The sequence below is a fragment of the Rhinatrema bivittatum genome, chromosome 2 (assembly GCF_901001135.1).
Source record: "Rhinatrema bivittatum chromosome 2, aRhiBiv1.1, whole genome shotgun sequence".
NCBI lineage: Eukaryota > Metazoa > Chordata > Amphibia > Gymnophiona > Rhinatrematidae > Rhinatrema > Rhinatrema bivittatum.
Window position 1 is genome coordinate 516,659,916 of NC_042616.1, and position 14,313 is coordinate 516,674,228.

At 46.0% G+C, this 14,313-nt stretch overlaps 1 protein-coding gene across 2 annotated transcripts in view; it reads left to right on the forward strand.

Annotated features, from left to right (window-relative positions):
• E2F3 (E2F transcription factor 3) overlaps window positions 1-14,313 on the forward strand; it is a 112,483-nt gene that overhangs the window by 60,280 nt on the left and 37,890 nt on the right. For both annotated transcript variants that reach the window (XM_029590754.1, XM_029590753.1), the window contains exons 4-5: window positions 1,220-1,378; window positions 3,031-3,145. In XM_029590754.1, the coding sequence (XP_029446614.1) occupies window positions 1,220-1,378; window positions 3,031-3,145 (274 nt within the window). The remainder of the gene's footprint in view (window positions 1-1,219; window positions 1,379-3,030; window positions 3,146-14,313) is intronic.

Here is a 14,313-nt window from a genome sequence, read left to right on the forward strand (position 1 = left end):
CTGTACACCTTCCAAATTAATATCATAGCGATATTAAGTCAGAGGTCCCAAAAATAAAAATTAAAAAAAAAAAATTTTAATTGGCTAGTGGCCTGCGGGTCGGAAGACGGACACTCAATTATGCCGGCGTCCGTTTTCCAAACCCGTACCTGTCAGCGGGTTTGAGAACAGATGCTGGTAAAATTGAGCGTCTGCTGTCAAACCCGCTGACAGCTGCCGCTCCTGTCAAAAAAGAGGCGCTAGGGACGCGCTAGTGTCCCTAGCGCCTCTTTTTACCGCGGGCCCTCATTTGCATACTAAATCGCGCGCACAGGAGAGTGGCGTTTCTTTTTGTATCGGCCTGTATGTGAGCTTCCTCTCATGCACAGTTGGTGCAACATATACCGGTAGTAGTGCAGGAAAAGATCTAACCTGTCCATGTTGCTAAAAATACATCCCAGCAGCCGGACGCAGAATGTGACCCACCTGCAAGCTTTCTTCTTCAGATCAGTATTTGCCTTCCTCCTTTGTCCTCTAACATCTTGTATAGATAAGCAGACCAGATCCCCTCTTTGTCCCTCCAGCAGCCACCTTTCTCCTCCCCGTCCACAGGGCTCTGTAATAACCTAAATAGCCACCAATCCTAGCATAGCTGTTGCCCAAGCATCTGGCTAGGTCTCCTGCATAGCCTGTCAGAGGGATCCGGTTATGCAAGTGCCTATGTTTCTACTAGGACTTAGTCCTAGAACTTGCAGACTGCTGGGCAATTCTAGCATCGAACCCTGTTGAGCAGGAATTGTAGGCTGATCTGTTGTGTTTTACTGAACAGTGTCCCAGTTATCAAAATTTATAGCTGTTACATTTTTTTTGTCACTCTTGCACTATTTCTTGCAATACATTTTGAAAACTTTTAAAAGTGTTTTGTAATGTCTAAGGACCATACATTGTTCAGTTCAAAAGCAGATGACCACAAACTAGGCTATGGTTAGTGAGGGCTGTGCTGTAGCAATACAGTGGGGTTGTCTAGTGTCCCTTTTCTGTTACTGTTTGACCAGCGTAGCAGCATCACCATCTCCCTCCATATGGGCTCTGAGGATCTCTCCCTGATCTGATTTGACAATCTGGAGCCATAAGAAGAGGCCGATGTCTGTCTGTCACAGCAGTCATCCAGCTGGCCCTAAAATTTGCAGCTTATTTTTCAAGCTTGGTGTGTTTGTAATTTTATTTCCCTTTTTACTAGGGGCTGCAGTTTATCTGATGATGGCGGTACGCTGGTCCGTTGCCAGGGCCTCTCCAAGGAACTGACAGAACTTAGTCAAGAGGAAAGGAAGCTGGACGAATTGATCCAAAGCTGCACCCTGGACCTCAAATTATTAACGGAAGACTGTGAGAATCAAAGATATCCTTTTCAATGGCAACTAGTTTCTTGGTGGGGGTGGGGTGGGGGGATGTGTTTGTTGCTGTGGCTTAATTAGTAATGGAAGCAATACATTGTGTGGGTTATTTGTTCCTCCTTGGCTGTGAGTCGTGACTGATTTCGGTTTATTTTTGTGTGGCATTACATGGACAGTGGTGGCTGACCAGGAGCAGTATTTTAGTAAGTGAGCAGATACAACTTGAGAGCCTGGCCCAATTACAATGGACATGATATGATGGGAGGTGCCTGCTAGTGCACCAAGTATCCTCTGATAGGAAGGAGATCTTACTTAGGTGATGGAGGGAGGCATTTAATTCTTTGGCCATAGAATATCCTAATATGCAGGTAGATATTTGAGCATCTGTAATGACGCTGCATTTTTTTTTTTACTCCTGGTAGCCACGTGTAGTGGATGATTTTTTTTTTTTTAATTCAATGTATTCCTTGCAGGTATAATTTTAAAATAGATGTCTATACTTGAGATGAAATTATTCTCAAGGTGTGACTGCATTTCCAAATAATTCAGTAAGTTTCAGGAAACCAGATACCATCACAGAAGTACAACTTTGAGGCCAGCCATTTGGCTCAGGCTGTACTACTCTAATGCAGAATTTCTTGGCCTTCTCCTGGAGGCCCACTTACACAGTCAGGATGGCCACAATGAATGTGCATGAGGTAGATTTTCATGCAATGGACACCCAAAGTAGGCAAGTCTCTCTCAATCATATTCATCACAGATATCTTGAAAACCAGCCTCCAGGAGAGGGTTGGGAAATGCTGCTCTGGTGCAGCAAACGGGTGTCTGCCTCTGTAGCTGGCCCAAATGGACAGAAATGTGCTCAGTCCTGGGAAAGAAGGGGGAAGGCTGCTGCCTTCTCTGTAAAGAGCGGTGCTGGGGGGGGGGCATCACTGAGGAGATGACCCGCTGGCCTTTGGCCTGGCATGCTTTGTGGTAACAAAAGAGCCTTCTAAAGAAGGGACGAGGGGAGCACTGCCTTGCTGCTGCCTGCCTTTATTTCTCTTTCAGCAAGAATGTAAAATGAGCAATAACTGAGCGTGTGAGTATATATCCTATGAGCAGAAACCCCCGTCCTGTCCCGGGACTGGCGCAGTGATGATAGAGCACAGAGCTGTGAATTTGCAGGAGAAATTTTGCATGCAATTTAGGCAGTGCCCGCAAACTTCTCCCATGCATATTCTTTCAGGTTCTTCTGTAAACCTGACTGGTGGGCAGCCCTTGAGGACCAGAGGTTTCCTGCCCCTGCTGTAGATGGCCTATCACCGTACGGGAACACATTTGTTTAAACTTTAAAAAAAAACCCAAAAAAAACCCTAACCACTGAAGGCATCTAGTACCATAGATGTGACACCCCCTCCCCACCCCCCCTGCATTGCTGGTGGAATTCCAGCTGTACAACTTCCTCACATGCTACGGTGCTCTTCCTTACAGATCGCTCTGCAGTTGCCTTTTCCTGTAGTGTATGTTTTCTGTGCCATTTTTTTTTTTTAAATTGCTACTTTTAAACATGAAGAGAGAGCGCTGTTTTTAAGATGAGGGAATTACTGTGCACAGAGATTGATGCCCTGCGACGGTAATCCATGTTGCACGTGAGTAAATCCTTAACACCGAGCACGTTAGCATACGTTACGTACCAAGATATCCGAAAGATCGGTGGCCTTAAGGAACAAACGGTCATAGTGGTGAAAGCTCCTCCAGAAACGAGACTTGAAGTGCCTGACCCCCTAGAGGTATGGGCACAGTACATTCTCTCCATTTTACAGCCAGAGCTCTCGCAGCGACTTGTTCTTTCTAGTGGCATCTGACACTAACACTACTAGCAGTGCATCTACTGGTAAGCACCTTGCTGAAAATGTTTGTGGTCTTACAGGAGAAATGTGGAGCTGCTTGAGAAATTAGTGAAATACTAAGTCTCTCTTTACTTTTTGTGTTTTGTTTAAATCTTTTTATTAACAAGTACAAACGAGTATGTAACTGTTTCTGTTACATACTAATATAACGCAAAGACTTTTTACCATTGGATTCCCAACCCTCCCCTATGGCAGAAAAGCCCTGATGTCCGTTAACATTTAAACTGTGTGCCCTTGATGGCAAGGACTGGTAATAAGATTCCTATGTGTGCAAAACCACTTTCTTACTATGCCGTGTATTATCTCTTGCAGATGTGGGTGTTTTTTTTCCCCAGTTCCATTAGAGTGTATAGAATTCCTCCATTGCTCATCTCTAGGTCTGTCAGTCATACACCATTTAATCCAAATATGTTTTTTTCCCCCTATTAGGAAAAACTTTCTAAAAAAAAAATTTTTTTTCCATACATTTATCCCCTCTAAAAGCTGTCTCAGGGGTTGTGGGTACCTGTTGAAGACAACGCAAGTAATTTTCCTTCTAGAACGTCTATATCTCGATACAGTACCAAAATGAGAGCTCATAGAGGCCGATGTAATAAGGTGCGCTGAAGCTGCCGCGGGTTTGTACGTGCGTCTTCCCGCACAAAGCCCTTTATGGGGATGTAATAAGGGTGTGTGTGTGTGTGTGGAGGGGGAGCGCGTATGAACATGCTCACAGACCTGCGCGAATGCATGCTAACAGCATGCAAAGGAGGCGATTAGTTATTCATAGGCAATGCAGGGAGCTGCGCTAGTGTGGATTTTTTTACCGCAGTGGACAGGGCTCGATTTAAGTGTTGGCGCCGACTCGATTACCTATCTCTGTGTCTGAGTGGCCAGCTTAGGTAGGTGCTTCCCTAGGCGCTTTTCTGGGCGCCCGATCGTATAGATTCGTGACAAAGTAAGCACCAAGGTCAGCACCTGAGCAGCAAGATTAGCTAGGTGCCTTTCTGGGTGCCCGATTGTTCTGCCACGAACAGAAGAGCATGAGCGGCCTGATAAGCGCCTGGCTGAGCGCCTATCTCTGCTTCAGAGTGGCCAGCTTAGCAAAATGCTTTTCACGGTGTCTGAGGTAGGCGCTTCCCTGGGCAGACAGATACTCGGCCAGAAGAGCGGCAAGACTGTTTTGAATTAGCATCCATTAAATATTTGCCATGTTTTCTGCAGCACAGTTATTTGAAATATTAAAAATACTTTCCAGGGTCATACTTCCACTTAATAGGGAGACCCGCTCATGCACCTTTATGCATGGCTTATCAGCGCGGGTTTTGAGTGTGGATGCGGCCGCTTATTAAATAGGCCCTGTACCATGCTTAGGTATGCGCATTTTTCCGTATGTGCGTGAATTTCTGTGCACAAGTCATTTATATAATTTATTTATTTTTTATATCCCGCGCACGGTGATCAAAACCCGCGCACATAATGAGCGCCTGTTTTGCCGCAGTCTTATTACATAGGCCCCATAGTGCCCATTACCTGGTTACATTTATTACATGTATCTATGTGCACCATAATAGCTAGATATACCTTTCTTATAAATTCTGGAAGAGAGTATATTGTTCTCATAGAGGTTTCCCTTGAGGTGATACATTCATTGGTATTTGCAATCTGTTTAAAACTGCTAATAGTGTTTAGTTGCTTATAGACTCAACTAGTTCTAAAGTTTCCTGTGTTGAATCTAATGCCTTCCTACATCCAGATGTACTGGGTATACTATATTAAAAATTCTTCAATGGAGTTGGCCTTAGAGCATTGTAAATGTCTTTTCTAGGGTTAAGTTATAATGCCATCACCATGCAATAAAATAAACGATTCCTTTCTTTTTTCACTCCACTTCTTTGTGCATCTCCGTAATTATTCTGGTAGGGCATTCAGATATCCTAGGCGGAACTGAATAAATCCTGGATGCCAAGTTACCATGTCACCTAAATAAGACATGGTGCCCATCAATGGATTCCCACCCACGCTTCCCCTCACCATAGGCAGCAGGAGGAAAGCAGAGCAAATTACTTGCCAACTGCTCCTTCTGCTGCCCCTGTTCAAAGCTTCACGGATCGATGGGGCATGTGCTGTTAAAACTGTAAAGCTTTGAACAATGGTAGGAGAAGCAAGATACAGGTATGTTGCTCTGTTTGCCAACTGTGTGTGGATGGTGTGCGAGGATGGAGGGGTGAGATGGGCATTTGGCATCCATTCTAGCACATACATTTTGGAAGTGGTCCCTTGATTTGGACAAGATTTAACCAGGCCTAATGCAGAGCCAAAAGATGTATTCATCAATTTTTTCCCCAATGGCATCCCTTTAGGTCAAAATATCTGAGATTCCATTGCTAATTTGTAGAATAATGGGAGGCAGCTTGGATATTAAGAGGGAGTGTTGTGTTTGAGGCATTGTGGACCCTTGGTCACAGTGGAGATTACTCTGCCCGTGGGGAGGAACCCCATGGGGAACCTACTGCGATAGGCTGACACAGTTAAGACACAGAATGGATAGAGTCTTTATTGTACTGCTGTAAATAAGATGGTAATGCACGAGGTACCAATACGCTCAACAGGCTCAGAAGTATAGTCTCACCCAGATGTTCACGATAGGCAGGAGCCCGCAGTGCGGGTAACGCCAAGGCTGGTGGGTGGAGTTGGAGCGCCGGTTCCTAGAGGTACTCAGAGTGAAGGCGTCTTCCTGATGATAGAATGGTGGGATCGAAGGTCCGTGGTGCAGGATATGAAGTAGATAGACCCTTGAGGAGCGAGTACCCAATGGTCCAATATCCTGGAATGAATAAGAGAAAAGACCCCCAAGGAGCGGTTGTCTAGGTTAGTGAGGACCCCGGGAAGTTGGAAGCAAGAGACCCCCAAGGAGCAGGTGTGTAGAGCTTCTGCTGGAGCGAGGCCCTTAGCGAAGGAGGCATCTAAGCTAGCAAGGAGGCATCTAAGTTAGCAAAGTCTTTGCTAACTCAAATTGGTAGCGGAAGCGGAGGCTGGTTATACCCAGAAGTACTGACGTCATGCGGTGGGCCTGCCCCCGAGGTTCCCGCCATGACGTGTATTTGAGCGTCAGAGCTGTGCGCGCTCGCGCCCTAGGAGGCCACAGGAGTGAGCATGGCGGACGGGGATGCCCATGCTGGTCTGAGAATGCAGAGGTCTGCAGCACTCTGCACCGGAGACGGCCATCTTGCCCAAAGAGAGGGAAAGGGGAGAAAAAGAGGTAAGGCAGAGCGGTCGCAGCCGTCTGCGACCGATGGACGCAACAGGGAGCTGCTTGATGCAGGTCAGTTGTTGACAGAGAAAGTTTAGGGAGTCAACAGAAGAGTGAAAGGATCAGGGAGAAAAAGGATCAAAGATGGTCTGTGCCCAGAGTCCCACTAGGTTAGAGGGATTTTTCTGGGAGTTTGGGTGAGAGTTTAATTGGGCACTCTGTAAATCTAAGAATACTAACTGGTGCTTATATCCAAATTTGTAAGTTTGTAATATTAGCTATACAGATGTATAAAACAGCACTATTGTTTAATAGCTAACTTCTAGTAGTACTGTACCTCAGTGCCCTGGATTAGAGTGACTCAGTGTGCATCATTTGGAGGGGAAGAAGAGAAGCTGCCATGGGGACAGTGAGCTTGTGTTGGTTTCCTTTCTTTCTGCTGCTACCACCAACAAAGGGACAGTGATAACTTGAAAGTCCATCAACAGTTTAGAGGGTTACACCCCCCCCCCCCCCCCGAAACAGAGCTGTAGTGTCGGAGGCCCAGCTCAGGCAAAATTCTGCTTCTTAGCAGCCACTGTGATAGTTTCCTGCAGATGTTCACTACAGACTCTGAGGTCTTCATAGTGGCAGACTAATAGAGGTGCTGCAGGAGAACGACGTCCCTGCAGGGTATCCATCCATTTTCTCCAGTGGCAGATGCAGTTCCCCTTTTATTGGAATATTTTGCATTTGCTAACTTACAGTTCATGGGACATAATCATCAATGAGCTGCTTCAGTTTTTTTTTTCTTTTTTGGTCTCTTGCCTTTTGGTGACTTTTTTTATAAATAAGAAATTTTGATGCAGTTATAACATTTTAATCAGGGATATGGAAATTGCTTTGGATTAAGAACAAGAAGTCCAGGGTTGGCTTATTGGCAATTTGTCATGTGAAAGGCCTGGGCTGGATTCGTGAGCCAAGCTTTTTTTGTGTTTGGGCTGAGGAAGGAATGTTGCTGAGAGAACATTCGCTGCCATTGGGTTGGGAAGGTGGCAGGGGGTGTGGTGAAGTCCTAAGCAATTCCACAACTTTCCCTAGTGGCCAGTCTCTGGGCCTGATTTTTCAAAAGCATTTACATCCTTTAAAACTGGGTTTTACATGTGAAAATGCACTTTATCCGCATTAAGTGGCTTTTGAAATTTTGCTACAATATATGCCATTGAATTATCTATAGGTTTTATCCACATTAAATGCACTTAAAGCGGGTAAATGGTTTTTAAAAATTTCTAATGGTGTTATTTTTTTTATATTTACATGCATAACTCCTTTGAAAATTCACCTCTTAGTGTCCATGTTAGCTGGATTTTATTTTGTTAAATAGCTGGTTAGGTTGGAGAGTCCAGTCTAATTCTATGTTTCACAGTTAATTCTACATAGTAATCCAGAAGAAATGGGGGATGGTAGCTGAAGAAGAGGAATGCTACATCTGAATATCTTTTGACTACTGTTAACAAAAAAAAGTCTCCTAGAGTGTGGTTTTTTTTTTGTTTTTTTTTTGTTTTTAAAACAGTAATGCTACTCTCTCCCTCTGCCAACTGGTACTCTGCCCTGGTGTTTGATGTGACAATTTCATATCAACGCACGATACACTTCAAGTATTGTGGACGCCCCCAATTGGCATTGACAGGGCGAGAAGGGTACATGTGGTAATGAACCTACATCTTTGTTAAAGGATAGATAATGGACAGAGAAGGGAACTCTATGAGTAAAATCAGCATAGCACCTTACTAAAAATCCTGGCTGTAGTAGTCATCTCTCCCAAATAAAATCTGTGTACAACAGGGCCCCTGCATCTGGCTCTCATGCTCTTGTTAGGCCCCGGACTCTGTTTACAGGTGCATTGCTATAGATACACAATGGGGAGATGGAAGAAGGTGAAAGTGCAGCCCAGCATTCATGGCTCTGTTGTGCATCACTCGCGCACCCACCACCTTGCAGACTTTTAATCAGTGGCCACTCCTCATCTCTATTTATTTAATGAGCTTGCATTCCACTGATCTACAATTTTCAGCGGATTACACCAGCACATTCATACTTAGACAAGCAATGACAGACAAAAGAAATCAATACATCATCTAAAATATATAAAATCACATCATTAATAGCAGAAAGCAAAAGGGTCAACATAGCAGCATATTAGAGGACATGAAACTATCCACTAAATGCTAATGAAAACGGGTTTTCAACAATTTCCTAAAACAAAGTAAATCACTCAGCCCTAATCCTCAGGTAAATTATTACACAGGCTAGGGGAAACCATCGTGAACGTTCTCTTATGAGAGATGGAAAGTTTAACTTGTGAGATGGAACCTCCAGAAGATTTTGGAAAGCAGATCATAGCGCCCAACCATGAAACCTCTAGATAGGGGATACAGTATATTGTGGAGCCAAGGTATTGAAGGGATTCAAAAACCTGGCGCACCGCCTTGAACTGGATCTCTCGAGTTAATATATATCAAAAACAGCCACCTGCAACAAGGAGAAATCTGGAGAGCTAAGGAAGCCTTATGTAGAAACAAAACAAAACCTTTCCTCTGTTAAAGCTATATCCAGTGCCACATAGGTTTTGATCGAGTGCGAGGAACTGTGATAGTACATTAACTTTCCCCTGCCCCTATAGAGTGCATACTCCTTAGTGAAGCTGTATCGGGAGATTTGTAGCAAGTTGGCCTTGCTAATGCAGCAACCTTGTCTTCAATAAATTGGTGAAAGGAAGGGAATATCTTTTTTTTTTTTGTTTTTTTTTTTTTGTTCAGGCATTTTGTCACTATATTCTGCTTTCTTCTCTGCACTGGCAGTGACTTCTGGTCTACTCTACCCCTTCTGGCTTAGTGAACCAGCTAATAGGTTTGTCAGAATAATTTTGTAAGATGCAGTTTAAATATGGCTGCCAGTACATTTTGTACTCCTGCTTATGTAGCTATGTCTCCCCTCCTGTGCTATCCAGTGACTTCTGTCTAGATAGAGTAAGTATGTGGAGAGGGGTCTAGAGAGACTGCAAACAGATTAGATTTAAAAAAAATAAATAAATAAATAATTGGAGAACATGTTATAGCAGCCCCGACTTTTGGGATTGAGGAATGAAGAAACACAAATTGAAAAATAGAAATGCAGAAAACGACTTGGGCTTGGGAAAGAACTTTTCACAATTTTGTATTTGGGGGGAGGGGTGGAGTAAAAGAGTTTTAATTAGAATGCTGCTCTTGACACATGTTCCTTGGTTTCCATTTAAGTTTTGGTGTTTAATTTTAGTTTTATGAAGTTGGAGTCAGAGAACCAAAACTTTGGGCACTGCCATATATACTAGAATGTCACCTGCAGTCCCTCAGTATTTCTCTGACTCCAGCAGATGGTAGAGATATACTCCTGCAGTCTTTAGTTGAGTTTTTTAGTTAGAATTTTTTCTTTGTTGCTGTCGCTTTCTGAGGTGTTAGGCACTTTTGTGGGCCATCCCTCAGTTGAAGCTGGGCGTCCGGGGGATTAGATATCCTTGGCACGGTCTCGCCTGCCACGATTCGGTGTGAAGGCCAGGGGCTCCTGGTTGGTCACCACCAAGGCTGCTGCAGCTGCTCCTTCGACCCCTGCAAGAGTTTTACTACCCTTTTTGTTTTTGGCTCAGTAAAGTTTACAAAAAAAAAACCAAACATAAAAAGATTAGGTTTCTGTGCACTGAGCATTGGCCGGCTGATTTCAGTGTCGAGGTAAGGAGTTGGTGCAGGGGACTATGCCTTTGGAGGCCATGTGGGAGGCTGCCAGCATTGTTTGTCTCTCAGCTCCCAGGGCTCCGGGGTGCTTCAATGGGCAGGGGTGAGTTGTAGTTTTGTCCCTTTACTTTTTTCTCTTTGCCGCGGCAGGGCTCAAGTGTTTCGACCGGGCTGCCTGGCGTTTTCCCGTGTGCGTCGGGCTACTTTTGGGCCTCCTCTCTTCTTGTACTGCAAGGCGGCGTGCATTCGCGTATGGGGCCGCGCTTAGTCTCCGGCCTGCTGCACATGCGGCACACGCGGCCAGGCCCTGGATGCGGCCTTTTTATGCCCAACTTGTACCCCTGGATTAGAGGGCTCCTCGGGGCTGCTGATGGCTCCCTCCCTGGGGAGGAATCTGACATCCCGGGACTGGATTCGCAAGAGGAGGATGCTCCACCAGTTTTAGCTCCGGTGGGAGAGAGTCCTGGGGGGGGTTTGATAGTGATGTGACCCTGGCTGGGTTCCTGCGGAGAGAGGAAGTTCCGGAGGAGTTTTCCACGGAATTTGTCCTTTTAATGCATAAGGCTTTCTTGCAACGGAAGTGCTCAGCGGTTAAGAGATCTGGCACCCTGGGAGATGGTGCGGATCCCTCTGGGAAATGAGGTGGGAGTTCAGGGCCTAGTCAACGTCCTAAAGAGCAGCCTCCCTTGGAGGAAGGCCCCCGGGGAGCATGAGACCCAGGGCCTGGGCCGGCGACACCAGGGGCGGACGAGGGAGCTACCCAGGGTCCAACAGATACGGTGGACCAGAGGCAGCATGGATTCACCAGGGGAAGATCCTGTCAGACAAATCTGACTTTTTTGACTGGGTAACCAAGGAAGAGCACTCGATGTCATCTACTTGGATTTCAGCAAAGCTTTTGATACGGTCCCGCATAGGAGACTGGTGAATAAAATGAGAAGCTTAGGAGTGAGTGCCGAGGTGGTGGCCTGGATTGCATACTGGTTGACGGATAGAAGACAATGTGTGATGGTAAATGGAACTCTCTCTGAAGAGAGAGCGGTTTTAAGTGGTGTACCGCAAGGATCGGTGTTGGGACCGGTCCTGTTCAATATCTTTGTGAGCGACATTGCGGACGGGATAGAAAGTAAGGTTTGTCTTTTTGCGGATGACACTAAGATCTGCAACAGAGTGGACACGCCGGAAGGAGTGGAGAGAATGAGATGGGATTTAAGGAAGCTGGAAGAGTGGTCGAATCTATGGCAGCTGAGATTCAATGCCAAGAAGTGCAGAGTCATGCATATGGGGAGTGGAAATCCGAATGAACTGTATTCAATGGGGGGAGAAAGGTTGATGTGCACGGAGCAGGAGAGAGACCATGGGGTGATTGTTTCGCTGACTTCAGATCATTAGACACTGATAAGGTGATAGCTAAAGCCAGAAGAATGCTGGGCTGCATAGAGAGAGGAATATAGAGTAAGAAAAGGGAAGTGATTATTCCCTTGTACAGGTCCTTGGTGAGGCCTCACCTGGAGTACTGTGTTCAGTTCTGGAGACTCTATCTCCAAAGAGACAGAGACAAGATGGAGGCGGTCCAGAGAAGGGTGACCAAAAAGGTGGAGGGTCTTCATCAAATGACTTATGAGGAGAGATTGAAGAATCTAAATATGTACACCCTGGAGGAAAGGAGGAGCAGAGGTGATATGATACAGACTTTCAGATACTTGAAAGGTTTTAATGATCCAAAGACAACGACAAACCTTTTCCGTCGGGGAAAAAAATCAACAGAACCAGAGGTCATGATTTGAAGCTCTAGGGAGGAAGACTCAGAACCAATGTCAGGAAGTATTTCTTCACGGAGAGGGTGGTGGATGCCTGGAATGCCCTTCCAGAGGAAGTGGTGAAGACCAGAACTGTGAAGGACTTCAAAGGGGTGTGGGATAAACACTGTGGATCCATAAAGTCTAGAGGACGTGAATGAAGAGTGGGTGGCTCGTGGGAATGACGGCTACTACCTGGAGATAATACCCTTATTCAATAAACATACACATGGTTAATGCGAGTCCAACATTGCTCTAAGCTTTAACGGCAAGAGGAAATGTGGAAAAAAGGATTTGTATTCACAAAAAAGCGGGAAGTAGCTTGCTTGTTACGGTGGTTACTACCCCAAACCAAATAAGCCTGATACCTCACTTTCAATGCATATCCAGCATAGCTCTCTGCTTCAACGGCAGGGGGAATGAAGAAAAGTGGATCTATATACAGACAACAACCAATAAGGACTGAATTACATAGTCTGGGTAAACAAATAAGCATGGGTGTAGCTTGCTTATTGCGGCGGTTACTACCCCTAACTAATTAAGCTAGATATTTCACTTGGATGCAGTTCCAACACTGCTCTCTAAATTAATGGTGGGGGTGGAAGGGAAATAGAACCAAAAGGTTACTAAGAGCCAAGAGAAAAAGTATGAGAAAAAAAAAAGTGCGAAGCTTGCTGGGCAGACTGGATGGGCCGTTTGGTCTTCTTATGCTGTCATTTCTATGTTTCTATGGATGATTTGGATGACCCTGATATCCCTCTGGTGGAGGGAGATGATCCCAGCGTGGTGCGGCTATTTAAAAGAGAGGAACTTTGGCCTCTTATCCCCCAGGTCCTTGAGCTTCTGGACCTTGAGGTAGCACAGGAGGAATCTGATAATGAGGGTGTTAATCCCATCCTTGATGGCATTAGGGGTCCGTCAACTTCCTTTCCTCTGCCGAAGAAAGTCCGCAAACTGGTGACACGGGCGTGGGAAGCTCCTGATGCAGGTCTGAAGGTGGGCAGAGCAATGGCGAAGTTATATCCCCTATCGACGGAGGTTTTGGACCTACTGAAGATTCCTAAGGTGGATGCTGAAGTTTCTGCGGTCACTAAGAAGACCACTATCCCAGTTGCTAGGGCGGCGGCCCTAAAGGATATGCAGGACCGGAAGCTGGAGATCCAGTTAAAGCGGGCCTTTGAAGTCACAGCTCTGAGTCTTTGAGCGGCAATCTGTGCTAGCCTAATGCAGAGAGCATGCTTGTGTTGGGTTCAGGAGACGGCGGCCAGTTCCGGTAGTGTACCCGGCAGGGCGTTGCACTCCCCCCCGTTTGGAAGCAGGGGTCGCTTATGTGGCAGATAACCTGTATGATCTGGTACGGACTTCGGCGAGAAGTATGGTGTCCTTGGTGTCAGCGCGACGTCTTCTCTGGCTGAGGAATTAAGTGGCGGACTTGTCCTCTAAGTCTCAGCTTTGCAATTTGCCCTTTAAAGGCAAGCTCCTTTTCGGGGAGGATCTGGATCAGCTGGTGAAGCTACTTGCGGAATCAAAGGGCAATAGGTTTCCGGAAGATAGGTCTTCAAAGAAGTAGTTCCCTCCAAGGAACTGTTTTTGGGATTCTCGTCGCTACATAACTAGCAGATATTCCACCCCAGCTGCCCCTAAACCTGCCCCCCCGGGCGACAGCAGACCTTTCGCAGGGGTTGCCGTCCCGGTAGAGACTCGGGACATCTCGCGGGCATCTCAATGAAGCCACGAGCCGGGGTTGAAGCTGTCTGAGGCAGATTATCCAGCTTTTACCCAGAATGGGCAAGGATTACCTCAGTTTGGTGGGTTTTAGAGGTCATCGGAGATGGCTACGCACTGGAGTTCTTGCGTCCTGTCCGAGAAGTATTTGTGGAGTCCAGAGTGGCCTCCCACAGCAAGCGCAAGGTGACCCTACAACAACTTCTCGATCTCAGAGCGATTGTTTCTGTCCCGGAGCATCAGCAAGGCCGGGGGTGGTATTCAATTTACTTCATGGTCCCAAAGAAGGAAGGCACGTTTCGGCCCATCCTCTATCTGCAGAAGGTCAACCATTGTCTTCGAATCCCTCGTTTTCAGATGGAAACACTGAGGACTGTGATGGCAGTGGTTCGGACGGGGGAGTTTCTAGTATCCCTAGATCTCACGGAAGCATATCTACATATTCCTATCTGGTTGAGTCACCAGAGATTTCTGCGTTTCAAGGTCCTGGGACAACACTTCCAATTTTGAGCTCTCCCGTTTGGTCTCGCAACAGCTCCTTGGACA